General features: G+C 44.5%; 1 protein-coding gene across 1 annotated transcript in view; it reads right to left on the bottom strand.

The window, feature by feature from the left end:
- Positions 1-2,180, bottom strand: part of LOC134603554 (venom factor-like) — a 77,988-nt gene extending 75,808 nt beyond the window's left edge. Inside the window, 2 exon segments of the mRNA XM_063449639.1 lie at positions 468-630; positions 2,098-2,180. Of these exon segments, the coding sequence (XP_063305709.1) occupies positions 468-630; positions 2,098-2,100 (166 nt within the window). The 5' untranslated portion in view covers positions 2,101-2,180.
- Between the last annotated feature and the right edge of the window lie 24,428 nt (positions 2,181-26,608).

Here is a 26,608-nt window from a genome sequence, read left to right as displayed (position 1 = left end):
TGAATTCTGCCCATAGCGCCAATAAATCCCCCCAAAAAATTCAGTTTTCGGGAAAAATGTTTCAACCAAGGTTAGTTTTCTCATCATGCACAAGGCTAATGGCAATGTAATCTGGTTAATCTGGTTGATATTGGTTGGATTACATACTAAACCAACTAAGATTTGTGGATGAAAGAAGAGCGGCCTTTTATTGTTGCAAGCCTAAGGCACACCTGTGCAATAATCACGCTGTCTAATCAGCATCTTGAGGTGGATGGATTATCTCGGCAAAGGAGAAGTGTTTGTATACATAGGAAAAGTCTTAGATCTTTGAGAACAGCTCATGAAAAATGGGGGGGAAAACAAAAGTGTTGTGTTTACAATTTTGTTCAGTATACTTGTCTTCCAACAGGTGGAATTTGCCACCTTCCTCCTAAATGACAAATGTGGATTCCATACCAGGAATTTGGAAGATTTCTGTAGGTTACCTGTAGATCCTGGGGTGTAGATGGTTTTATCAGTCTGAATAAAGATGTATCCATTCTGGAATACCAGAAGGACAACTTTCTCCAGCGTACATTGGGGAGACTTCACATTGACATAGACAAACTGCTTTTTCTTTGAGTCTTTTAGCAAATCCTTGGAAGGAACCTGCAAAGAAAGAGAAACATGAACTTATGGAGAAAATTAACTAATGAACTAAAATAATCATAATTGCTCATCTTCCATTTAAAACTGCTTACAATAATATAAGAAATGTACATTAACGCATCAAACAAAACAAAAAACAGTAATCATTAAAGCACATGCACAAACCCATCAATATTTATGTAGTTTTGATGACAATGTACATGGATGAGGGTTTCAAAGGATGAACTAAAACTATACACAAAAGAAGAGGATGAACAAATGGGATCACTTTTTAGTTGAAACCGAACGTAAAGCCTATGAAACTAAAATTGCAGGTAATGCAACCACAATACATTTATATTGTTTTATATTTGTTTTCAGATACAAAAGCCGTAATAATGCAAAGTTGGTTATGGTGCAAAGTCGGTTGTGGTGTGCCGAAACCGACGTCCGAGTAGGCCTGTAAATAAAAATGGCCAACCAATGTAGTAATATGAGAAAGAGGGATGGGATAAACTGAGTGACAACGACCCAGGTAAGATGGTTGACTGGGTTTAAATAGCTGGGTAACCTCTCACAATTCCAGGCTGCAGCCTTTATATTTGTGGTCGGGGACAAAAGCCGTAATAATTTAAAGTTGGTTGTGGTGCAAAGCCGTTTTTTTGGGGGGGGAGCAGGGCCAGGCTGTTGATCTAGCAGGCAGCCATCTTTTGCCTGCTTTTTTTGACAGCTGAAATCCAGACCAAATTACTAAATCCAGACATTAATTAATTCCTTTAACAACGTCCGGATTTTGCAGTCTGAATGGCCCCATCTGCACCCGGATGGACTTTAAAAAAAAAAAAACCCTGATAGTCTCTATGGCAGGGGTGCCCAAAAGGTAGATCCTCAGATGACCTACAACTACCAAGATGCTTTGCATGCCCTTAAAATGCGTTTAGAATGACAAAGCAAAACGAAAGATGTCGTTTTAAAACATCTGGGGATCTACCGCTTGGGCTCTCCTGCTCTATGGTCATCTCTGTTTCACTCCCTGCAGAGCAGTGACACCATCAGATCGGCTTACTGTCAAATTCAAACACTGTCTGGCCCATGTATATGGCTGAAGGATCCTGTCACATACTAAAGATAGCGATTCATGTTTTTTTTTTTTTTTTTACATATACTTCATCTAAAATATTTCCTATTAAAACTTGGTGAAAGGATCATTATATTAAAAAAAAAAAAGTGTTGAGGTAAAATCTCTCTTTTAAGGTCAAAATAGACAAACTGGAAAAACTCTAATTCAGCTATGCTTCCATTTTTGCTACTTTGGCCTTAAATTTGAAATTTGAAAATTAATTTGAAATTCCCTTTGAATTCTCACTTTAGTAAATAACCCTGACAGTGTAAACACTTCATAAAAAGGGTACAGGCATAATCTTTGCTATGTCCGCATCTTGGTCTTTCTATTGACAGCAGTCTCTCTCTCTCTCTCTATCTCCTTACCATCAGTTTCACTGTCCCGAGGTAATTGTTGGAGCTATTCAGAGAAACATTGGCCTTAGCCAGGGAGAATTTTCTTTGAGGAAAGTCTTGGATCTCAATATCGGCATCAAATGGTGAACTGTGTCCTTGTCTATCTAAAATGATGGTCTCCTCACTCTCCACACGGAGCAAATTGGGCAGGATCAGAGTACATCTGTCAGGAAGAAATATGTCCATTAATATAAATATAAAGAGAGAAAGATGGAAAAATTGATATATGTAAACATTAAATAAATTATATATATATATTGTCAGAAGAGGCTCAGCCATAGGGGCACTTGGGGCATTGTCCCACCAGTTTTCATGTGGGAGTAATGATTAAGGATTATTCTACTTTTAGTGACAGAATAATCTAAATTTTATTACAGAAAGGAGGTGAATATTTGCTTAACCTTCTGTAAACAATGTAAACAAAGAATGTAGCAAAGAAACTATTAAAGGTATAAAACAGAATCAACCACTCAGAATGCATATATCAGACCAGGAAACAAGCAACAGAAACAGTGGAGATGCTGCAAGAAATAATGAAATCCAAAGTATAGTGTGGAAAAAAAAAGGGTGGAGGGGGTATTTGCCTCCTGTCTTTAATACAATTTAGATTATTCAGTCACTAAAGCTAGAATAATCCCTCATTTTATGGCAAGGAGGTTTCATATTTGCTAGTTTAATTCCTAGGAATTAAAAGAAAAGATGCATGAGAAGAGGGTCGGAAATAAAAAGTACAGAAAGTAGATTCCCTAGACCAATCGGCTGATGAGAAAATGTCAGAAAGGAAGTGACGAGAGAACAAGTCTGCCACAAGGTTGTCCAAACCCGGGAGATACTCTGCTCGAAGGGGTTCCTGCCAATCCACACGGAGCAAATTCGGCAGAGTAAATCTGTCAGGAAGAAATATGTCCAATAATATTAATATAAACAGAGAAAGATGGAAAAAGTAATACACAGAAAAAAAAATTATATATATTTTGTTAGTGGAGGCTCAGCCATGGGGGCACTTGGGGCGGTGCCCCACCAGTTTTCATATGAGGAAAATGATTGGCAGAGTTCCTCCGTCATGTCCAAGAAGTGTTTGGAACAGGAGCCTCGTAAACAATTCATGTAATGGACAGTCGAAAGGTTGCGCATCCAAAAAACCAACAAGCAATTGAAGGTATCCTTTGCAAAGCTACAAACCGCAAAGGAGCCGGCAATCAATTTGAGGCAATTGATGCGTAAAGTCACGCCCCAGCAGGAGAGACTAGCATCTAATTCTAGGATGAAATCCAGTTGGGAACCAAATATCCCTTACTGTTCCATGCTTCCATATTTTGGATTCACCAATCCAACTCTAAGGGGACTTCCTCAGTCAGAGAAATTAGTTGAATGTAAGACACAGATTTCTGCAGGTAATAAGTCTTGAAGCGTTGCATCGCTCTGTAGTGTAATGGACTCAGGATTATGACATGAATGGAGGCTGATAAGAGACCTATGACTTTTGCCAAGTCATGAAGATAGATGCGAGGGGATCATTGTAGTCTTCAAATGTCCTTCTTGATGGTTTTTATTTTGGAGGATGGGAGTTGGAGAAAGGCTGAACAGAGACCCAGAAACTCTGATAACCCAGAAAATGGACAGTTTGTGAAGGGAGAAGTGAAGACTTCTCAAAGTTAATTACAAACCCGAGATTCTGAAAAGGGCAATGGTCATTTCTGTGTGTCGTTGAAGAGTTTCCAGGTCCTGAGCCATGAAAAGCATGTAGTCGATGTATATGATGGATCTCATGCCCTGAGAGCCATAACCGGTTTCATACGTTTTGTTCAAGCACTAAAGGGAGGAGGAGAGACCAAAAGAGAGGCAGGTGAATTGCCAGAGGTCGTTCTACCAAAGGAATTGTAGGTAACACCAATGGGAATGGGAACCTGGAATCATGAGGTAAGCATCCTTCAGGACTCCCTCGCATAGTAGGTCACATAAAAGATCATTGCCTTCCATCTTTAACTGCTGATACATGACGGATAGGTTTAGGTCTCTTAAATTAATGACCGGACATAATTCTCTGGATTTTTTCCTGACTAGGAAGATATTGCTGAGGCCTTTGGCTCAATAGCTACTTTGTCTCTGTGGTTTCAGAGCTCAAACTGCAATGTTGCATTGTCTGATTGAAACATTTAGGGGTGACTCTCCTGTAGCAGGTCGGACACAAAGTCTATCTGAATTCCAAGATTTTACTATTAACATGACTTAAAGTCATGATTTTATTAATGACACGGCGGCTCCTATTATGCTTCTCTTTCTTGCATTTTCCCTCAGCAGCGAAGAGAAAAAATGTATATAAAAGAGAAAAACAACATAACATTAGCATATTCAACAGTGCTACTAATCAGTATCCACCCCCTTCAGGATATAAGGTGTAGAACTCTCTTCCTCTTTCTGTAGCGATCCGAAGACCAGCCAATAACCGAACGATGAATGTAACGGATCGACGGGCACCCCTACTGGGTACCTCCATTGAAGGATGCTCCTAGCGCTTCCTGAGGACGCCAAGCACTGCAGCAGACACCACAACCACCGAACCGGAGAAGCATATGAATGCTCTCAAGCATATGAATGCTGTAAACAGCATACAATCCAATTCCCCCAATAACGAGATGACAATTCGTTTTGAGGTCAAGCAGAACTGACTGTACTGGCACATACAGCCTCTTTTATTCCCAATCCACAAACATAGTACTGCCCACAGGGTTTTGAAATACAACCAATCAATCCGTACAATACACACAGACACTCCCACACAAAATCCTCCCCTCTGCCTGTGATATGATTACTGAACACAATGGCTAATATAATTATCACAGGCAGAGAAATACAGTTTTTACCAAATATTAATAACTTCCAAAATATACATGCCACAAACATAAAAATCACATATTCGAACTCAGCTCACTTTAATTATAAACATAGTCAAAATTCAGCCAATTCCATACAGGGGTTAAAAAGTTAAGGGAGGGGCGGGGCCTAACCATCATGGCGACGAGACGTGTCTCTCAAGGGATCCCGCTAAACTATAGCGATATAGGCTATCTAAGACGGTACCCAGCGAAACAAACAACGATACCACACTCACATAAGCTCTCTACCACAGAGGGTATGCAGTGGGAGGGTAAGAGACCCACGCAAAATCTGTTGGTACCGCGACCGACAGTGCGGCCTAGCTCACAACGGGCGGGAGAGACGGCCGCTCTCCTGACCCAGAGACGCTCCGATGATACATACAATCTGAGCAAGCCCCGTTACCCCCCCCCTCTGGACCACTGGGGGAGATCCCGGTCCACCCAGCGGAGACGACCCACAGCAAGCCAAAGCAACTCGTGGGCAAAGCGAGAGAGTAGAGCTTCACTTAAGATGGCGGAAGTTACAGAAGCTGAGAGCCCCACTGATGTTGCACAAGACGTCCTGGTGAGGATCAACAGACATTTTAAAAGGTTCTGGAAGCAGCTGGAGAGCAGGCTATATCTACCTGCCCCGCCACACAGCACTGACCTCCCTGAGCAGACACTACAGCCAAACCGGCGGCCAGCGGCCCAGCGCCATGGCGCCTGGTCAATGCCACCGAAGACGAAGAAGCCTCACTTCCCACCAAGCCATCCACACACACGGCTCAGGCAAATCAATAAAAGCAAGCAGCACAGAGGAGACCCTTACGCGACAACACAAAGTACAAAGCAGAAACTCCGGTGCAAGCGGCAATACCTCGGTCCTAACCCGTTGGGAGAAAAGACCCTGCTGCAGCGCAGGGGACACCCTGTGAAGGAACCAAAACGTAATCCCTTAGACATCGGCAAGGCCCGGTGCGTGAAGCCCAGACCCTCCAGACGATCCAGTACGCACCAGCAAAAACCAACTATACCGCACCTGTCGCCTGACGGGCCACTGGCAGCCCTGCACGAACTGTCTTCACATGGAAGCTTACAGCCCAGCCAGGGAATTAGTTGAATGAATGCTTGACTGTACTGGCATGCCAGGCTTACTGCCAGGGCAGATCACTCCTACATTGCCAGTGCTGTATGACTAACTGACCCAGTTCTCTTTGCCACCAGTTGATGCTTAAATGATTTTGCTAGCTATGTTTTTTTCAACATTTATTTTTTTAACTTTCTTCTCACGCTGACATAGCTTTACATACAGGCTCTTAAGCCATGCATCGTTATAATTGGAGTGTATCTTATAAATGCAAAGCCAGCATACAATCACACTTATAATGAGCCTCAGAATTATACCTAACCTGTGTTATTGTAGATCAGATCTGTCGGCAGTATATACAATGCAGATTTCTCATCTATATATAATTAAGACTAACAGTGTTGTCGCATTTAGCGTGGCTTACCATGTTTAAGCTGTCTCACCTTAAAGATCTAAAGCGACAGTAACAGATATTGATGCAAATGCTTATGATTAACCTTACGTTGCCACTCAATACGCACACCCATAAATAACACTTGATCTAACATAGACACTAGCATAGCATGTTATGTCCTATAGGCATTTATGTTATCAGTTCAAGCTTTATTTTTTTGTTGTTCTTATGTCTAAGACCTGGTTACCTCACCATAACGTGACCTACCAAGCGTTAACTCTAAGGCACTTATTCAGAGACATACCGGTTGCAAGCATGTAAACTTACAATGAGTGAAATAGATAGCCTCTGGAGCAATAGGGCAAACAGCAAGTAACCAGTCCTTTTCTATCACAATAGTCAGCATGTTCCTGCTAGATCACTGTTTCCTCTCATAAGTGTAATTCTACGTGCCAGAGCAGTTAGGATGATACAAGCATATATACTCGCGAATAGATTGTTATTACATAGAGAAAACTACTTAATTTACCATACCTTTAAACAAAGCCACTGTTTAATCTTACTATGTTACCATATTATTGAACGCTGTTGTGGCGCATGACTATACTCTGTACCCACCTGCACAATAAAAATAAAGAATTAAAAAAAAAAATTAAGGGAAAGTCCTATTTGACCAAATGAAGCATGGCTTTTCTGCCCCAAACCAGTTCCACAGAGTCTTCTATCATGTAGATAATTGGGAAGTAATCCAATTATCTCCAAGGACAGAGGCAAAACTCCATTAGCCACATGGTAGCAAAATACAATAAAATACATAAAAACATATAACTGTGCAGCTATTGCATAAAACATATACATTCAACATATCCCCATATAGCTTAGATCTGAGTGCACATTATGACTGAATGGCGCTCAGATCCCATACATACAGTTCAATTGCCATGGAGCCAAAGTCTTTTACATAGTCTTTCGTTATACGAATGGGCTCCATGGCATAGCTATCTGGGGAAACACTGCTCACATAGGGAAAGTACAGAATGACCCGGCTTTTGGTTCTTTGCAGGGGAAAATCAAGCATTTTAACATGGGGCCATAGTCACAGGGCAGGAGGCTGGCAACCAGTCTTCTCCAATGCCCAGTGGCGATGCTGGTTTCGCCACAATGAACTTGAACCGGAACTGTAACATCGGATAGCAGTCATACATCCCTTCCTTATTGGAAAACGGTAGAGCCGTCCTTTAAATCTTCTTTATCACTCCGATATAAGTATTCAGGCTAAAAGAGAGGAGAAATATGGTAATATCTCGATTGACATCTGGTTGTAACATACCACATTATATGTATGGTTACTTAGGTCTGGAGAAAAACCATAGTCATAACATTATCAGACATGAAAATATATTATAAAATTAGCGTGATAATCTAGTCTTTATATTCAATATCCGATAAAAAAACAGGAAAGTTCCAACATGTAAGGTATGAGGATAGAGGCAGACTCAATCTAATCCTGACAGGCATGTGAATCCCACAAACTCCACCCAGGGAGGGAGGGAGGGAATAATACTCGCCTCCGTGTCATTAATAAAATCATGACTTTACGTCATGTTAATAGTAAAATCTTGGAATTTTATTAAAGACACGGAGGCTTTTTTATTATGCTCTTTTAAAGCTGAGCTGAAATCTTATCTGAAAAATGTTGGATAGGTTTAAAATAAAAATTCCGGAATGTGGAGTCCGTAGACCAATCTGCAGCCTTCAAGATGTCTTCCAATCGACATCCAATCGCCGATGCCTTAGAGGCCATAGCACCCCTGACGGAGTGGGATGAGAACACCGAGACATCTATCCCGGCCGAAGCCAATAACCATTTGACCCAACGCGCAAGTGTAGGAGTAGGTACAGGAAGATGTGGATTCTTCAGTGAGATGAACAGAGGTCCGTCATTAGATGGGCGTAGAGCAGAAGTGTGAGATTCGTATTCTTTTAGGCACAGCATCAGGCATAGATTGGGTAGATTTGTGATTCTTGGGTAGTTTAGTTGCTGATTTCGTTCTCCGCGAGATATCGAATGACACTCCTTCCAGAGTGAACATGCGGGCCTGCCAATCCAAAGCTCTTACGTCGGACACTTGCTTCCAGGATAGAAGACAAAACAGCATAAGCAATTTTGCCGCCAATTGTTTTAATGACAATTCTGAGTTAGGGGGCCATCCATCTAGGAGCTTGAATACCACGTTGACATCCCAAAAGGATCCATATCTAGATGTAGGAGGACGTGAGAAACGAACACCCTTAGGCAGACGACAGACGACAGACTAAGGGGTTCTGTCCGAGTGGGAGTCCGTACAGGTTGACGGTGCGAAAAGGCTTTGCCTGATTCGAACAGATGTGTCAGGAAGTCCAACACCAATTTCACAGAGGCTGATACAGGATCCAATGATCGTTCCAAGCACCAATTGGCCCACTGATAAAGGCATGTCGTGTTCCCGGTGCCCATGCATTTGCCAGGAGTTGTGTAGTTGTGCTCAAAACCTCTGTGATTTCCCAGGGTCCCCGGAAAGGAGCCACACCATGAGACGGAGGAGCCCTTGTACTATCAGAGTGTGACTCTCCGCGTCTGGATTGGTTAGGAGAGATGGGTGATCTGGTAACAACCGTTGGCGATCGATTGCCATTTCCAATAGGTGGGGAAACCAAGGTTGGGACCTCCGACATGGGGTTATCAGGACCATCGAGCTCTTGAAGCATCGGAGGTACGCCAGGCAACAAGCAATCAGGTTGAATGGAGGGAAGGCATATGCCCGGCCTTTGGTCCAATCTTGGAGGAATGCATCGGTTGCCATGGCTTCCGGGTCCGGTCGCCAGCTGAAGAACTGAGGCAGTTGCGTGTTCAGTCTGGACGCAAACAGGTCCACACTCAAAGGTCCACATAAGTGAGCAATCTTGTGGAACACACTCGGTTGAAGTCTCCAATCTCCCGAGTCCCTCAGGTAACGGGAGTTCCAATGACACATTGTTCTGTAAACAGTAATGCCAAAAGTCTCGAGCCAAGACCGCTAAGATGCGTGACTTGGTGCCTCTTGGATGGTTTATATACCGTACTGCTGAGACATTGTCCAATTTGAGTAAAATCGAGCATGAGATGCCCCTGGGTGAGAGACTGCGAATGGTGAATGAGGCCGCTAGCAGTACCAGAGAGTTTAAGTGTAGAAACAATTCGTCGGTGGACCATCTGCCTCCTGTGGATATGGAGCCGCAGCTCGCGCCCCAGTCATGTAAGCTGGCGTCCGACTCTATCACCAGGTCCAGGGTGGAACCGAAGATCGCTCTTCCGTTCCACGCTTCCATGTGGGTCAACCACCAGTTCAGTTCTTCCCTGGATTCCACGGCCAGAGTAACGTGGGATTCGTATAAGTGGCCACTTCGTAAGCGGGTAGCTTTCAGACGCTGTGGTGCCCAGTAGTGAAGCGGTCCCGGAAAGATCGCCTGGATGGAGGCCGCCAACAGTCCAATGACCCGTGCCAGTTGTCGCAGGGAGATGTCCGGCCGGTGCATAAGTCGTCTTATCTCTTTTTTGATGTTGGACATCTTTTCTGCCGGGAGGCATAGAATCTGTCGAACGCAGTCAACTCGAAATCCCAGGAATTCCATTTGTTGTAAGGTATTATAACTGATTTCTTCCAGTTCACCAGGTTCCGAGGTTCTGAATGAGATGCAGGGTCCATGTTAAATGAACTAACAGTAGGGACCGTGTCCCGGAGAGCAGGAGGATATCGTCCAGATAAATAATAAGTCGGACCCCGTGTAGTCTGAGAAAGGTAACCACGGGTTTCAGTACCTTTGTGAAGCACCAGGGGGCGGAGGACAGACCAAAGGGAAGGCATGTGAAACGCAGTTTTTGTCCCCCACCGGAATTGAAGCAGATCTCTGTGCTCTGCCGCTATCAGGACTGTCAGATACGCGTCCTGCAAATCTAGTTTGACCATCCAGTCTCCGGGAAGGAGTAGGTCTCTGAGGCAATGTATGCCCTCCATCTTGAAGTGTCGATATTGGACGAAGGCATTCAAGGTTCGCAGGTTTATAACCGGGCGAACGCCTCCTCCCTTTTTCGGCACTAAGAACAGGTTGCTCACAAAACCTGGAGTATCTAGAGGGATTTCCTCGATAGCCTTCTTGGCCCGCAGTTCCCTGATCTCCGAAGAGATGAGATCGTGGTGTGATTCTGACATGGGGATCACCCGTGGAGGGGTGCCCTGAACGGGAAAGGACGTCAATTCTAGGTGGTAACCCTCTATAGTCTGTTGGACGTGATCATAGCCCCCCCCCCCCCGTGACCAGCCTCCCCCGCAATGAATGCAGTGTGTGTTAGTGTAATAATTGCAGTGTGTGTGTCAGTGTAATAATTGCAGTGTGTGTGTCAGTGTAATGAATGCAGTGTGTGTGTCAGTGTAGTGAATGCAGTGTGTGTTTTTGTCAGTGTAGTGGATGCAGTGTGTGTGTCAGTGTAGTGAATGCAGTGTGTGTTTTTGTCAGTGTAGTGGATGCAGTGTGTGTGTCAGTGTAGTGAATGCAGAGTGTGTGTCAGTGTAATGAATGCAGTGTGTGTGTGTGTGTGTGTGTCAGTGTAATGAATGCAGTGTGTGTGTCAGTGTAGTGAATGCAGTGTGTGTTTTTGTCAGTGTAGTGGATGCAGTGTGTGTGTCAGTGTAGTGAATGCAGAGTGTGTGTTAGTGTAATGAATGCAGTGTGTGTGTTAGTGCAGTGGATGCAGTGTGTGTGTTAGTGCAGTGGATGCAGTGTGTGTTAGTGTTGTGGATGCAGTGTGTGTGTTAGTGTTGTGGATGCAGTGTGTGTTTTTGTCAGTGTAGTGGATGCAGTGTGTGTGTCAGTGTAGTGAATGCAGAGTGTGTGTCAGTGTAATGAATGCAGTGTGTGTGTGTGTGTGTGTGTCAGTGTAATGAATGCAGTGTGTGTGTCAGTGTAGTGAATGCAGTGTGTGTTTTTGTCAGTGTAGTGGATGCAGTGTGTGTGTCAGTGTAGTGAATGCAGAGTGTGTGTTAGTGTAATGAATGCAGTGTGTGTGTTAGTGCAGTGGATGCAGTGTGTGTGTTAGTGCAGTGGATGCAGTGTGTGTTAGTGTTGTGGATGCAGTGTGTGTGTTAGTGTTGTGGATGCAGTGTGTGTGTTAGTGCAGTGGGTGCAGTGTGTGTTAGTGTTGTGGATGCAGTGTGTGTGTTAGTGTTGTGGATGCAGTGTATGTATTAGTGTTGTGGATGCAGTGTGTGTTAGTGTTGTGGATGCAGTGTATGTGTTAGTGCAGTGGATGCAGTGTGTGTTAGTGCAGTGGATGCAGTGTGTGTGTTAGTGTTGTGGATGCAGTGTGTGTGTTAGTGTTGTGGATGCAGTGTGTGTGTTAGTGTTGTGGATGCAGTGTGTGCTAGTGCAGTGGATGCAGTGTGTGTGTTAGTGTTGTGGATGCAGTGTGGGTGTAAGTGCAGTGGATGCAGTGTGTGTTAGTGTTGTGGATGCAGTGTATGTGTTAGTGTTGTGGATGCAGTGTATGTGTTAGTGTTGTGGATGCAGTGTATGTGTTAGTGCAGTGGATGCAGTGTGTGTGTTAGTGCAGTGGATGCAGTGTGTGTGTGTTAGTGTTGTGGATGCAGTGTGTGTGTAAGTGCAGTGGATGCAGTGTGTGTTAGTGTTGTGGATGCAGTGTATGTGTTAGTGTTGTGGATGCAGTGTATGTGTTAGTCCAGTGGATGCAGTGTGTGTGTTAGTGCAGTGGATGCAGTGTATGTGTTAGTGTTGTGGATGCAGTGTGTGTGTAAGTGCAGTGGATGCAGTGTGTGTGTTAGTGTTGTGGATGCAGTGTATGTGTTAGTGTTATGGATGCAGTGTGTGTTAGTGTTGTGGATGCAGTGTGTGTGTAAGTGCAGTGGATGCAGTGTGTGTGTTAGTGTTGTGGATGCAGTGTGTGTGTAAGTGCAGTGGATGCAGTGTGTGTGTTAGTGTTGTGGATGCAGTGTGTGTGTAAGTGCAGTGGATGCAGTGTGTGTGTTAGTGTTGTGGATGCAGTGTGTGTGTAAGTGCAGTGGATGCAGTGTGTGTGTTAGTGTTGTGGATGCAGTGTATGTGTTAGTGTTATGGATGCAGTGTGTGTGTTAGTGTTGTGGATGCAGTGTATGTGTTAGTGTTGTGGATGCAGTGTATGTGTTAGTGTTGTGGATGCAGTGTGTGTGTAAGTGCAGTGGATGCAGTGTATGCTTTAGTGTTGTGGATGCATGTAAATGTAATTAAAGTTATTCCCCCCCTCCCTGTTTCTTACCTGGTTCAGGGAGGGGGGAAGATTATTTGATCCCTGGTGGTCCGGTCCAGTGCCATTGTGGGGCCCCCCGCAGAGAGGGCCCAGCGAGCTGCAGCTTTACTTTCCAGCATTTCCTCGCTCTAACTCCCGCGAGACGTGGTGTGCGCGGCCGCACGTCTCGCGGGAGTTAGAGCGAGGAAATGCTGGAAAGTAAAGCTGCAGCTCGCTGGGCCCCCTCTGCGGATACAGGGAGCGGGGGGGCCCGCGGCTGCACCTATATATAGCGATCATCGCTATATATAGGTGCAGAGAGTAATTGTGGGGCCCTGGACTGCCAAAGCAGTCCGGGCCCCCCAGGACCGCCGGGCCCGTGACAACCGTTATGGTTGTCACCCCCTGATGGCGGCCCTGGGGAGAGATTCTGCAATGGCAGAGAAAAAACAGGCATTAAGCTCGGCAGTGAAAGAGGGGTCTGGTTATTCAGACATAATGGATTTTGTGCCCTGAGTAATTAAAACTAAACTGAACAGGAGAATAAGGGCAGCATATTATTAAATAATAAAATATAGGCCCTAAAGAAACTAATAAATGAATGTAGAAATAAACCAATTAAGATTTATCCAAATATAAGTGGGGGCTACCCAGTAACAGTTGGGGGTCACCCAAACTGAATATTTATTGAGACTATTAAATAGTCTAGGGGGTCACCCACAAAGTAGACAAAACTGGTACAAGTAAGGGGGGGTCACCAATAATAAGGAGAGTATAATGCAGACAGAAGTCAGAGTCACCCCCCAAAGTTATAGTAATTAAGTGGGGGTCACCCAAAACACATAGGGCGCTGATGCCTAAACACAAGAGTGAGATTATCACCAATATAGTAATAGAAATACTGGTAAAATATGAGGAGGTCATCCTGTGCAAATTGGATAATCTGGGCCAAAACAGGGGCACCTCGGGGCAGTGGAGCAATTAGGTTTAACCGAAAACCTGAAATAAAAAGGGAAGAAAGAAGTGGGAAATTAGTAAAGACCTCAGATCAGATTCTGAAATGAGAAGGTAAAATGGAAAAGGCTGACCTTGAAACAGTCAGAAACAGTTGTGGAAGCTGAAAAGTAAGGTGTGCAGCAGGAACTGTTGTAGGCAAGCTCAGACACAGCCAAACAAAAGGGTGGAAAAAATGAGCAAAAAAAGGCATCAAATCCGCCAAAGAAAACGGTCACCTGCGCCAGTAGAGGAGGCGAAATGTGCAACAATAAAAGTATGTGGAACAGGGGAATAAAAGGCGAAAAAAATGCAAAGTGCAGCCTAGCAGATTTGTGAGGAAAGATATGAACAGAAATGGTTGCGGCCGCGAAACAAAGCTGGTGACGCGATTGACAAAGGCTGAAAGAATAAATAGATGAGAAACTAACCATAGTTAAAAAGAGACACAGTGAAACATTGGTAGGATATATAATTAGAATAGACTCACTTGGGAGGTAATCAGCAAAGAAAGAGGAAGTGGGAGGAGTCTCACTGCCCTATGTTATGGAAATGTGCATTCTGATTTAATTCTGTTTTACATTTTTAACTGTTACTTTTCTAACTCTAATTTTCCAAAACACCATAAAATCTGTACATGGGAGGTACTGTTATACTTGGGAGACTTCACTGAACACAAATATTAGTGTTTCAAAACAGTAAAACTTATCACAACAATAATATCGTCAGTAAATGTGCCGTTCATGTGTGAAAAATGCAAAAGAACTTAACTTTTACTAAAAATGTCATAGTTGTAATACAATTTACCATTTTGAAACACTAATATTTGTGTTCAACGAAGTCTCCCGAGTAAAACAGTACACCCCCCCCCCATGTACAGGTTTTATGGTGTCTTGAAAAGTTACAGGGTTAAATAAAGTGCTTGCAAATTAAATTCTCTGCACTCTGCCTGGGTTGTCAGGAAGTTCAATCAAATTTTATTAATAAAATCACATAATTATGCTAAAAGATTACTTAAATATACACATAGAATTTTAATATATATACATATATATGTATTTAAATTCTACGTGTGTATATATTTGTATTTTTATGTAGATAGATAGATAGATATAGAATGTCATTCTAAGTGTATTTTGTTATATATATATATATATATATATATATATATATATATATATTAATAACAAAATACAGTTAGAATGAAATTACATATTATTTTTTTAAAATATTTTATTTATTTATTTTATTATTTTATTTATTTGTTATTGTAATTATACGTATATATATAAATATAATATATATATGTATTATATATAATATATATATATATACATCTTATATATATGTAACTGTATTCTAAGTGTATTTTAATACTAATATATGTACTTATATTAACATTAAAATACACTATGTATGACGTTACATATATTGGAAGGCATGGCCTGAAGTTGTGGGAGGGGCTATAGACCTACAAAAGAGACTCCCCCTTTTCCCTACTTACCTTTGTGGGTCAGACGAATAGCACTTCCAGGTCATACAAGACGCCATTTTGATTTCACCTTTGCTCCATGAGGTCTCATACTCCAAGCTGAGTCCAGGAATCCTGCTGCAGGGCTTTCCGTTAATCCAGTGGCTTTCTTTCCGGTCAGCATCACATTTGGTGCCTCAGGGACTCTCAAACCGTAAGTTGACCCACCTGTCGCGCCAGGATTAGTTCCCACGGCGTTCAGCACAGCACGGGTCCTCACTTTACGGTTTCCTTTCGTTTTGCACGGTTATTTCATTACCTAATACTCACCCAGCTGTTCATGTTAAATCTGTTGTTTAAAATCTGTTGGGTTAAAATCATCTGTGCGGTTAAAACTACAAACGAAATACAATTTTTCGCCTACACACTGTCCCCTACCGGTCTTTGGGTGTACTACAGGCTTCTTAGACATTATTGCATTTCATGTACAAACCAACGAACCACTGCATTTTCGCCCACATACTGACCCCTATCGGTCATTTCGGTGTACTACAGGCTTCTCAGACATTATTGCATTTCATGTACAAACCAACTAACTACTGCATTTTCGCCTACACAATGACCCCTACCGGTCATTCGGTGTACTACAGGCTTCTTAGACATTATTGCGTTTCATGTACAAACCAACGAACCACTGCATTTTCGCCCACATACTGACCCCTATCGGTCATTTCGGTGTACTACAGGCTTCTCAGACATTGCATTTCATGTACAAACCAACTAACTACTCCATTTTCGCCTACACACTGACCCCTACCGGTCATTCGGTGTACTACAGGCTTCTTAGACATTATTGCATTTCATGTACAAACCAACGAACCACTGCATTTCCGCCCACATACTGACCCCTACCGGTCATTCGGTGTACTACAGGCTTCTCAGACATTATTGCATTTCATGTACAAACCAACTAACTACTGCATTTTCGCCTACACACTGACCCCTATCGGTCATTTCGGTGTACTACAGGCTTCTTAGATGTTGTTTGCATTTTCATGTATAAACCACTAAATTTTCACCTACACACTGACTCCTATTGGTCATTCGGTGTACTACAGGCTTCTTAGACGTTTTTCATTTTCATGTACAAACAAATAAACTACGGCATTTTCACCTACACACTGACCCCTACCGGTCATTCAGTGTACTACAAGCTTCTCAGATATTATTGCATTTCATGTACAAACCAACGAACCACTGCATTTGCGCCTACACACTGACCCCTACCGGTCATTCGGTGTACTACAGGCCTCTCAGACATTATTGCATTTCATGTACAAACCAACTAACTACTGCATTTCGCCTACACACTGACCCCTACCGGTCATTCTGTGTACGACAGGCTTCTCCGACATTATTGCATTTCATGTACAAACCAATGAACCACTGCATTCGTGCCTACACACTGACCCCTACCGGTCATTCGGTGTACTACAGGCTTCTCAGACATAATTGCATTTCATGTAGAAACCAACGAACCACTGCATTTTCGCCTACATGCTGACCCCTACTGGTCAATCGGTATACTACAGGCTTCTCAGACTTTATTTCACTTCATAAGCAAACAAACTACCTACAGCATTTTCGCTTTTATACTGACTCCTACGGAATATTTGCATGGTTGCACGCTTAAAATATAAGTCCTTCCAATTACGTACTTTCACACATTAGGTTATTCAGCAGCCAGTCATGGTTCACTACACATGTTTCCGGGTACAGTTGTATTCCATATCACAGATGATATAACACTCCCGACAAGTTAATTTCCTTCAAACAGGGGCATTAACAAGCATACAATAAACATTGGGACGGAGCACTTCGCGCTATTAAACATGCATAACACACATATAGGTATACGCTTTTAAATGTCTATATTCAATTTTCATACATTGTTTTACCCGTCCAGGACACAGGTATTAATAACCCTTATGACCAGTAGGGGTATCTAATCATACTACCAGGTAAATACACCTGCTTATGTGGTATTTACATACATTTTCTGTTTTCCCCTGGATACATCCTTAGCGTACTGGCAATTAGGGACTATAGGTTTACAATAGGTATTCTCCTTTCTTGGCATCTACGCCTGTCGTATAGTGGTCCCGCGAGGCCAACACCCCGCCTCAACGCTCGGAGGCAAACACCCATCGGGCCACTCGTGAGCTAGCCGCCTCGCATGGTATATAGAGAGGGCCTCACCTGTCACTCCCCTCACCTTTTTTCTGGTTACAGTCACCGAGAGGCCAAAATCCTGCGATTACGTTGGTGGCCACAAAATTCCCTCGCGCCATTGCATAGATAGAGCCTCTCAAGCCACTTGGCAACTAGCAGGGCCTCACCTGTCACTAAACAAAGGATTAATTGTTTCGCCATGCGGCTTTAGCTAGCAAGCCAGTACTAGCACACTGTGGGTTCATATAATAATGGCTATCTTCATCTTTCACTTGGAGAGGATGTTGCTAGTCCCACACAACAATTTTGTCCCAACACAGCGGACGATCACGTTTCAGGCTCCAAGCTCTAGCACCTCAGAACTACCAGAGACAAATTGGGTCGTCTCATTCTCTTTGGCAAATCCCAGATTTGAAATCTAGAATGCCCTAACTTGCAGTCATCACAGCAGCATCCAACAGCTAGCAATACACTCATGGCCCAAGAATGGCAGAAAGATTTCTACCTGGGCCTCTCCGATCTACACCATTTACCGCGTGGCGCAATCCCATTGGGATTGTCACAGGGAATCTTCCCTCACACTGTAACTGATCATAGACTTATCGGCACCTCACGCCTCGGCTACCCCAAGTCTCAACTCCCTCATGCCCTTCCGAGGAGTCTTCATTACAGTATGCCACCATTTTTCATACCATTACAGCTATCACTCAAGCCGCGGGGGAAGCCTGGTTAAGTAAAACTGATATCACAACACATTTCAGACTGCCATCATCCACCCTACACTGGCACTTACAGGGCATTTATGGGCAGCAGTCATATATTTCTTCTCCTGCTTAACTTTCGGGTCAAGAGCAGCCACAATCTTAAATATATTCGTAGAACTATTTGCTGGTTGTGGTTAAACATATCCAGATGCCCCACAGTCATACACTCCCGAGATGATTTCTTGTTGGTCAAAAGGAACGCCTTTCCCTCTAGAAGCTTCAAGGAAGCCATTAGTATGTCTGAACACTTGGGGGTCCCAGTATTCCCTAAGGTCACAGAAGACCCAGACACTATCGTTACATTCCTGGGCATACAACTTGACTTGGCATCCTTGCCAACAAGTTACCACATGAGAAATAGGAACAGTCGCAACAACACCAATTACCAACTCCTGCTTGGTACTCGCAACCGCATGGAACTACAATCCCTACCAGGTTCCTTAAAATTTGCCATGCACATCATACCGCAGGCTGCGCTTTCATCTCAGACCACTTTGCTTTTTCCACACTTCCGCATGATGATCAGGGGCTGTCCCTAGACAACCAAGCCACGGCAGACCTAACCACACGTAATGGTAAACTACTGTGGCAGCTGACGTGACAGCCGCCATGGCAGGGGGTCATTTATTGTCAAGGTCATGGATTACATGAACCTCGCCAACATAGCAGGGCTCTGACTAAACTGGCCTTGTCCACCAGCACTCAACACGCTTGCTACAGGGTTTCCACTTATACAATACGTTTCATGTCGGACCATGGTTTGAGGTTTCACCATTTATGGCATTCACTTTTTTGCCACCTTAAGTTAAAAATTCTCGCACAACACGGTTAAACTTTATCTCACGGACATTCAACACTATACGTATTTCTCCTTCCCAAACAACAAAGGTTCCTATTCTCCTACCCCATCCATACCTTACTTAGAGACATAGCCAAGCGGACATTCCCGCTACAACTAAATACTGGCCATAGACATACAATGTTCAAACCATATCAGAACCACTTGACCATGCACCTTCCGAACCATGCACCAATGCAGTCATCAAAACTGCTACCTATCTAGCCTTTAACTGCTTTCTCAAGGTATAACTCACTATCAGCTGCAAACATCATAAACAAGAGTGCCTGTTGACCTCTTATTGTTCTAAAACACACAATACCACTATGTCCGGTCCCTTCCTAAAACTAAGACGAGTCAGATGTGCGAACCAGTGCATATAACCTACTATCTTACAAGCAATCCTGGGTGCCCGGTTTAAGGTACCGGTTACGTTCTTGTGCACGCCACCATACGCACCACTGAACCATTACTGTCACTGTACAATACTGTCCTTACCACAGGTATGTTCATGCACTATTTAGCCAAGATATCCCCGCACACGTTAAAGACACGGGCCGCTCGGAATCAAAGGCTTATGCGACTTACATACCACAGCCGATTCAGGAATTAGGAAGCTTTCATTAAAATGTCTACCTGATGGTTAACAAATGCACTATGATCCTGTATAATGTTTTGCATTAATATTTCTCTTTTTGCCCACTTTTTACCGGCCTACAGCATAAGTCGGTTTCGGCACACCTCAACCGATTATTCCTAAAGCTACATCGCTACAACCATCTTATTCTATATCATATGAGAATGCCCCGAACACAAATTGGAAGGCATGGCCTGAAGTTGTGGGAGGGGCTATAGACCTACAAAAGGGACTCCCCCTTTTCCCTACTTACCTTTGTGGGTCAGACGAATAGCCCCACCCTCCACTCCCATTGTTCATATTTCCTCTATGTAAGCCCACTTTTTACCGGCCTACAGCATACGTCGGTTTCGGCACACCTCAACCGATTATTCCTAAAGCTACATCGCTACAACCATCTTATTCTATATCATATGAGAATGCCCCGAACACAAATATAAGATGTGTGTGTGTGTGTGTGTATATATATATATATATATAGGAAATAATGAGACAGAGCACTCCAGAGGTCTTGGTGATAAAGGTTGTTTATCCGTGTAAAAAATAAATCGACGTTTCGACCCGCAGGTCTTTATCAAGATGACTTAAAACTTGATACAGTGACTTTATATAACAAAAGTAATTAAGAGGTAATCACTTACCCTAACGTGACACCTATTCGGTAGCACACTCTCTCTTAGATATTTCTGTTTCCCAGACCGTAGGTGTGTACAGTCACTTATGTTTACAAAAGGGTATAGCTCGTACATCACCTGAATTAGATTTCAGGTGGTCTTCCTACTGGTTTTAATTATTGAATTTTCACTCACTTCACGCACGCGCACTCACTTTGTGTTTCTATGGTAACTTGACGCTCATTCACGACCTCTACGGGTCGCGCATCTTCTGACGTCATCATTTAGTTACGAACTCTACACGTTACAACTTAATCAACTCACAGCGGTTACACATGACTCTGAGGCAGCACGGTCACGTTAGGGTAAGTGATTACCTCTTAATTACCTTTGTTATATAAAGTCACTGTCAAGTTTTAAGTCATCTTGATAAAGACCTGCGGGTCGAAACGTCGATTTCTTTTTTTACACGGATAAACAACCTTTATCACCAAGACCTCTGGAGTGCTCTGTCTCATTATTTCCTTGCATATCCACGCTCTGCAGCACCGAGGCACTTTTTGAAGGATAAAACTTTTAAGGTAGAGTGCCAGATTTTGGATTTATATATATATGTATGTATGTATGTATGTGTGTGTGTGTGTGTGTGTGTGTGTGTGTGTGTGTGTGTGTGTATATATATGTATATATGTACATTTAATTTAAACATGTTTATTATTATTTCTTTACACTACCCACCAGCAGGGGGACTGTCTGGCAGGGGGACTGTCTGATCACATGGCTCCCTGGGGGCCTGTTTTGCCGGGGGAGGGCTGCCTGTGCTTTCAGGCAGTCCTCCTGAAGAGGATCGCGGCAGAGGTAAGTCCACCGGAGCTCCTGGGGACTTAAGCCGTTATGGCGTTCTATGCCGCCAGGGCCGGCCTTTGGGGTGTGTGAGCTGTGCAGCTGCACAGGGCGCCATGCCAGTAGGGGGCGCCATGCTGCTGACACAGCTCACACATGGCCCCAGTGAAAGCTGTGAGTGAATGCTCAGAGTCAGAGCTCTCCCCTAATGCTGGTCACGCTGCACAGCAAAACCAGCATTATAGGAGTGCTCTAAGCACCCCTAACACAGCACCCGGATTTATTATCCTCCACTCTGGTGTATTAGAGAGCCGGGGGCGGAGCTACACGACAGGCGGGGGCGGAGCTACACACACTGAACCCTCTGCCTGGTAAGTGAGAGGGGGAAGCAGGAAGGAGTGCCTGCTCCCTCACATAGCTTCACACTGCCCTGCTCCCCCCCATCTACCCACTGGGCTCCTGCTCCCCCCCATCTACCCACTGGGCCCCTGCTCCCCCTTACCTACCCACTGGGCTCCTGCTCCCACCTACCCACAGTGCCCCTGCTCCCCCCCACCTACTCACTGTGCCCCTGCTCCCCCCACCTACCCACTGGGCTACTGCTCCCCCTTACCTACCCACTGGGCTCCTGCTCCCCCTTACCTACCCACTGGGCTCCTGCTCCCACCTACCCACTGTGCCCCTGCTCCCCCTGTGGTGGAATCTCGGTAAAAATAAATTTAGTAGGCCAAGATTACCACGTGGCATGTGTACGTGCATATGCTGACGTATCGATCAGTTGGTTGCACGAGGCAAGATACGATCAGTAGTGTACAGAGCATGTGCAAGAATACAGGATGTAGTATTCCCCTCCTCCATTGTGCTGGACAAGCCATGCGGTCAAGCAGGAAGTTAATTCTTATTTGTATTGATTGGTCAAGAGAATGTGCGGGTGGAGCTTAATATGGGAGGAGTTATGTGCCTATATAAGGAGCCTGCACTATTGTCCGGGGCTCAGAACTTGCTGTATTTTGGTGACATTAGTCCCTCTGAGTCCCGATCGGTGATCCAATAAAGAATCTCTTCCTTCCTGAAGAAACCTGTGTCCATCTCTCTGTGCTTCGCTTCCGTCAGTTTCTCCGGTATCATTTGGTGCATTGGCCGGGAAGCTCATCGTTCAACGGTAGCTGAGAGGCAGAGGCGTGAGACGGTCTATCTTTGCCCACGTTCTCTACGGCTGCACCCCTGAACTTCTGCGTGGACCTCCCTTCGTCTCGGCGCCACTGGTCTGTTGTCCAGGAGATCATCGGCCTCTACGTAAGAAGTGCTGGGGTGTCCCCGTCGATGAGTGTGAACTCAGGTTCAGGAACGAGGAGGTAAGACAACTGCTGTTTTAGACGGCAGACCCACTAGGGGTATACCGATTGTGCGGTAGGCCCATAAGGGGTTATTTGTGTATGGAATCTGCCCCCTCTGTCGGAGGGAAGGAGCGAAGGCGCACCGCTCAATCGAACGCTCTTTAGTCAGACCGTTTGATTTGGTTAGTCAGGCGGGGTTCTGGTGTAAATAGCCCTAGCCGGACACCGGTGTCTTGTCTAGACTAGCGTTCTAGGGTGTATATTACGTTCGCTAGGTCGGAGGGACCGGGAGACTAAGCGGCGCCTGTGTAAATTCGGTTCGCTAGCTCTCAACCTATCTTGGCTAAGTGGGAAGGCGTGTAAATTTGGAACCCACTAGATTTTTGATAGTAATCGACTAAGAGGCGCCTGTGTAAATTCGGTCCTCTAGCTCGCTATATGTGGTGCTTGGGCAGTGTGGCTAACCAAAACGGGTGTACATAGTTTTAGGTAGTCCATTCAAGGTACTGGCCAATAGTTTAGTTGGGAATTGTAAATGTGTTAAAGATTGTTTAGTAAAGTGTATATCTTGTTAGATAGCGCGAGCTCAGCCGTCTAGCGAGAGTGTTAATAGTGTGTTGCTGTATTATAGTGCACGGTACCATAACCCTGTATATTTACTGACACTGTATATAAGTACTAATCATTGTCGTCTATTGCATGTTTAACACCATAACCACTAATAATTGTATTGTGACCTTAAATTGTGCTTTGACTTATGCTAACCGTACTATAACCGCTATTTGTAAAAGACGATGTTACTGGGGTGTGTTATAGACGGGTAATTCATATATAGAGAATTATAGCGTGGGTGACTGTATAGTTTCGCCAAAGGGCATAATATTGATTATCTAGTGACTGGTGTAACAGCTGTGTGTGTACGGGAATTCCCTGAGTGTTTATTGTGTTATTGTGTACGTTTCACTTGGTAACCGTACCACGTGGTGCTGTTGCCAGAGGAAACGGGTGTGACTGTTGAATAGTACGCGTGCATAGTATTCGTTGTCAACGACGTTCCATTGATAAGTATGGGCGCGTCGCAGTCAACGATTCCGGATCACTTAGGTTGTATGGTGAAGAATTTTAAAAAGGGATTCAAAACATGTGATTTTGGGGTTAAAATGTCTCCTGTACGTTTGGTCACTTTGTGCACTAGGGAGTGGCCTACTTTGGTTGCGGCATGGCCGCCGCGTGGCAGTTTGGATCCAACTCTGGTACAGCGCTTACACGTGGCTGTATCGGGTAGGCCGGAACTTTACGGGCAGTTTCCTTATATTGATTGTTGGAGACAGGCCGTAAATGACTCGCCAAAATGGATTCAGACATGCCACGAGGAGCAATGTCGCCTCATGGTGGCTAGGACTTGTTTGTCCACTAGGACTGTGTTAGGCCCATTTTGGACACGCCCCCTGAGTCCGAGATCCCTTTGCCGCCCCCTTACTTTCCTTTAAGAGGAAGTGACGCGAATGCAGGAAGTCCTGCACCCCTTCCCCCATTGCCCCCATCCACTTCCGCTTCCTCCTCCAGTACAGAATCCACCCCCTCTCGTACTAAATCTCCCCTTCCGGAACCAGAACCAACCCCCATTAGATCTGAATATCCTGATTTGGCGCCACTTCAGACTTCCGGTCAAGCTTCTTCTAGATCGGCTCGAAGTGTTCTATTTACTAACTTTTCCCAAAACCAAGCTCCCACATCCTCATGCTTTATTACCCCCCGACCGGAACCTCTAACTGACGCCCCTCCACGTAGCCCCATACTAACCCGACAACTGACCGGTACCCAACAATTAAAACATTATCAGATGCCTCTTCGTCTGAATCCCGGGTCAGCCTATATCGATGCCGCAGGTCAAATGGCACATGCTGACCCAGTCTTCGTATATGTCCCGTTCACGACAACCGATCTCTTGAATTGGAAGACCCACAATTCCTCGTATACTGAGAAACCACAAGCTATGACTGATCTGTTCACCTCGATAGTTCAGACACATAACCCGACATGGGCTGATTGCCAGCAGTTATTAATGACTTTGTTTAATAATGAGGAAAGGACAAGGATTAATCAAGCGGCCATTAAAGCGCTAGAGGATAGAGCCCGTGCTTTGAATCAAGCCAATCCAGCAGCATGGGCCGCAACACATTATCCTAACACCGATCCCGACTGGAATGTAAATGGTGCTGATATGGTTCAACTCAGAGCCTATAGAGACGCTATAATTGCTGGCATGAAAGCCGGAGGAAAGAAAGCTATTAACATGTCGAAGACAGTTGAGGTGATTCAGAAAAGTGATGAAGCGCCCAGTGTCTTTTATGACCGATTATTGGAGGCATACCGCTTGTATACCCCCTTTAATCCGGAAGACGCAGATAATTCCCAAATGGTGAACTCCGCCTTTGTCAGCCAAGCTTATGGAGATATTAAGCGCAAGCTACAGAAGTTAGAAGGGTTTGCAGGTATGTCAATCACCCAACTAATGGAGGTAGCGAATAAAGTGTATATGAATAGGGAAACAGAAAGTAAGAAAGAGGAAGAGCGCAAGATGCGTAAAAAGGCAGATATGTTAGCGGTAGCGATCGCAGGCGTAGATAGACGGGGCCCAGATAGAGGCGATAGTAGATGGAATAGGGAGCCTTTGAGTAGGAATCAGTGTGCGTATTGCAAGGAAGAAGGGCATTGGAGGAACGAGTGTCCACAAAGAGAGCAGTACGAGAGAGACCAACCCAGGGCAGGTTATGGAAACTTTAGAGGCAGAGCGAGAGGTAGAGGAGGCCCCGGAGGGAGTAATGGTAATAGAGGGAGCAATGGGAACAGAGGAAGTGTTAGGGAAGATAGGTATTTTCCAGCAGCGCAAAGGTCCCGCGATAGAGAAGGTAGGGACTTTGTAGGATTGGCTGACACGGTCATGGAGGACTATTGATACCGACCGGGCTCCATCCCCCTTGGTCGAGCGGAGCCTATGGTCGATGTATCAATAGGGGGAAAAAGGAGTGCGTTCATGATCGACACTGGTGCTGAACATTCAGTGGTGACTAATCTAGTTGCTCCTCCATCTGGAAGGACTATTACTGTAATAGGAGCAACTGGAAGAAGTGCTGAAAAACCGGTTCTTAAAAGTCGACTCTGTACACTGGGAGGCCACGTGGTAAAACATCAATTCCTTTATATGCCTGAATGTCCAGTCCAATTGCTGGGACGTGATATGCTATCTAAGTTACAAGCGCAGATTACGTTCCTACCAAATGGAACAACATCCTTAAAGTTTAATGGACCTTCAGGTATTATGACATTATCCGTACCAAAGGAAGAAGAGTGGCGACTTTATACAGCGTTGACTAGCCAAAACCCTAGGAGTGATGAGTCCTTATTCAACATACCAGGAGTTTGGGCAGAGAACAACCCACCAGGACTGGCCCGCAATATTCCACCTATTAAAATTGAACTAAAACTTGGGGTTTATCCAGTGAGCCTAAGACAATATCACATCCCGCAGAAGGCTAAGAAGAACATCCAATCTTATCTGGATAAGTTCATACGGTATGGTATCCTAAAATTCTGTACTTCCCCCTGGAACACCCCATTGCTGCCTGTTCAAAAGCCCGGTACAGATGAGTATCGACCTGTGCAGGACTTGAGAGCAGTCAATGATGCGGTTGTTAGTATACATCCAGTTGTACCCAATCCATATAACCTGCTTGCTTTAATTCCGGGCGGGGCTACTTACTTTACAGTCTTAGACCTCAAAGATGCCTTCTTTTGCCTCCGAATTGCCGCAGAAAGTCAATGTATTTTCGCTTTCCAATGGGAGAATGCTGTAACGGGCTCAAAACGCCAAATGACCTGGACAAGACTGCCCCAAGGGTTTAAAAATTCACCTACCCTATTTGGTTCAGCTCTAAGTCAAGATCTACTGGATTTCGAGTCCATCCCAGGAGAGTGTGTATTGTTACAGTATGTAGATGACTTGTTGATAGCAGCAGTTACAAAGGAAATATGTCAGCAAGCAACGCACGATCTACTACACATTCTCTGGAAGGCAGGATACAAGGTGTCTAGAAAGAAGGCTCAGTTGTGTT

This window comes from Pelobates fuscus, chromosome 3 (assembly GCF_036172605.1).
Source record: "Pelobates fuscus isolate aPelFus1 chromosome 3, aPelFus1.pri, whole genome shotgun sequence".
NCBI lineage: Eukaryota > Metazoa > Chordata > Amphibia > Anura > Pelobatidae > Pelobates > Pelobates fuscus.
This window is presented reverse-complemented; position numbering and strand designations above follow the sequence as displayed.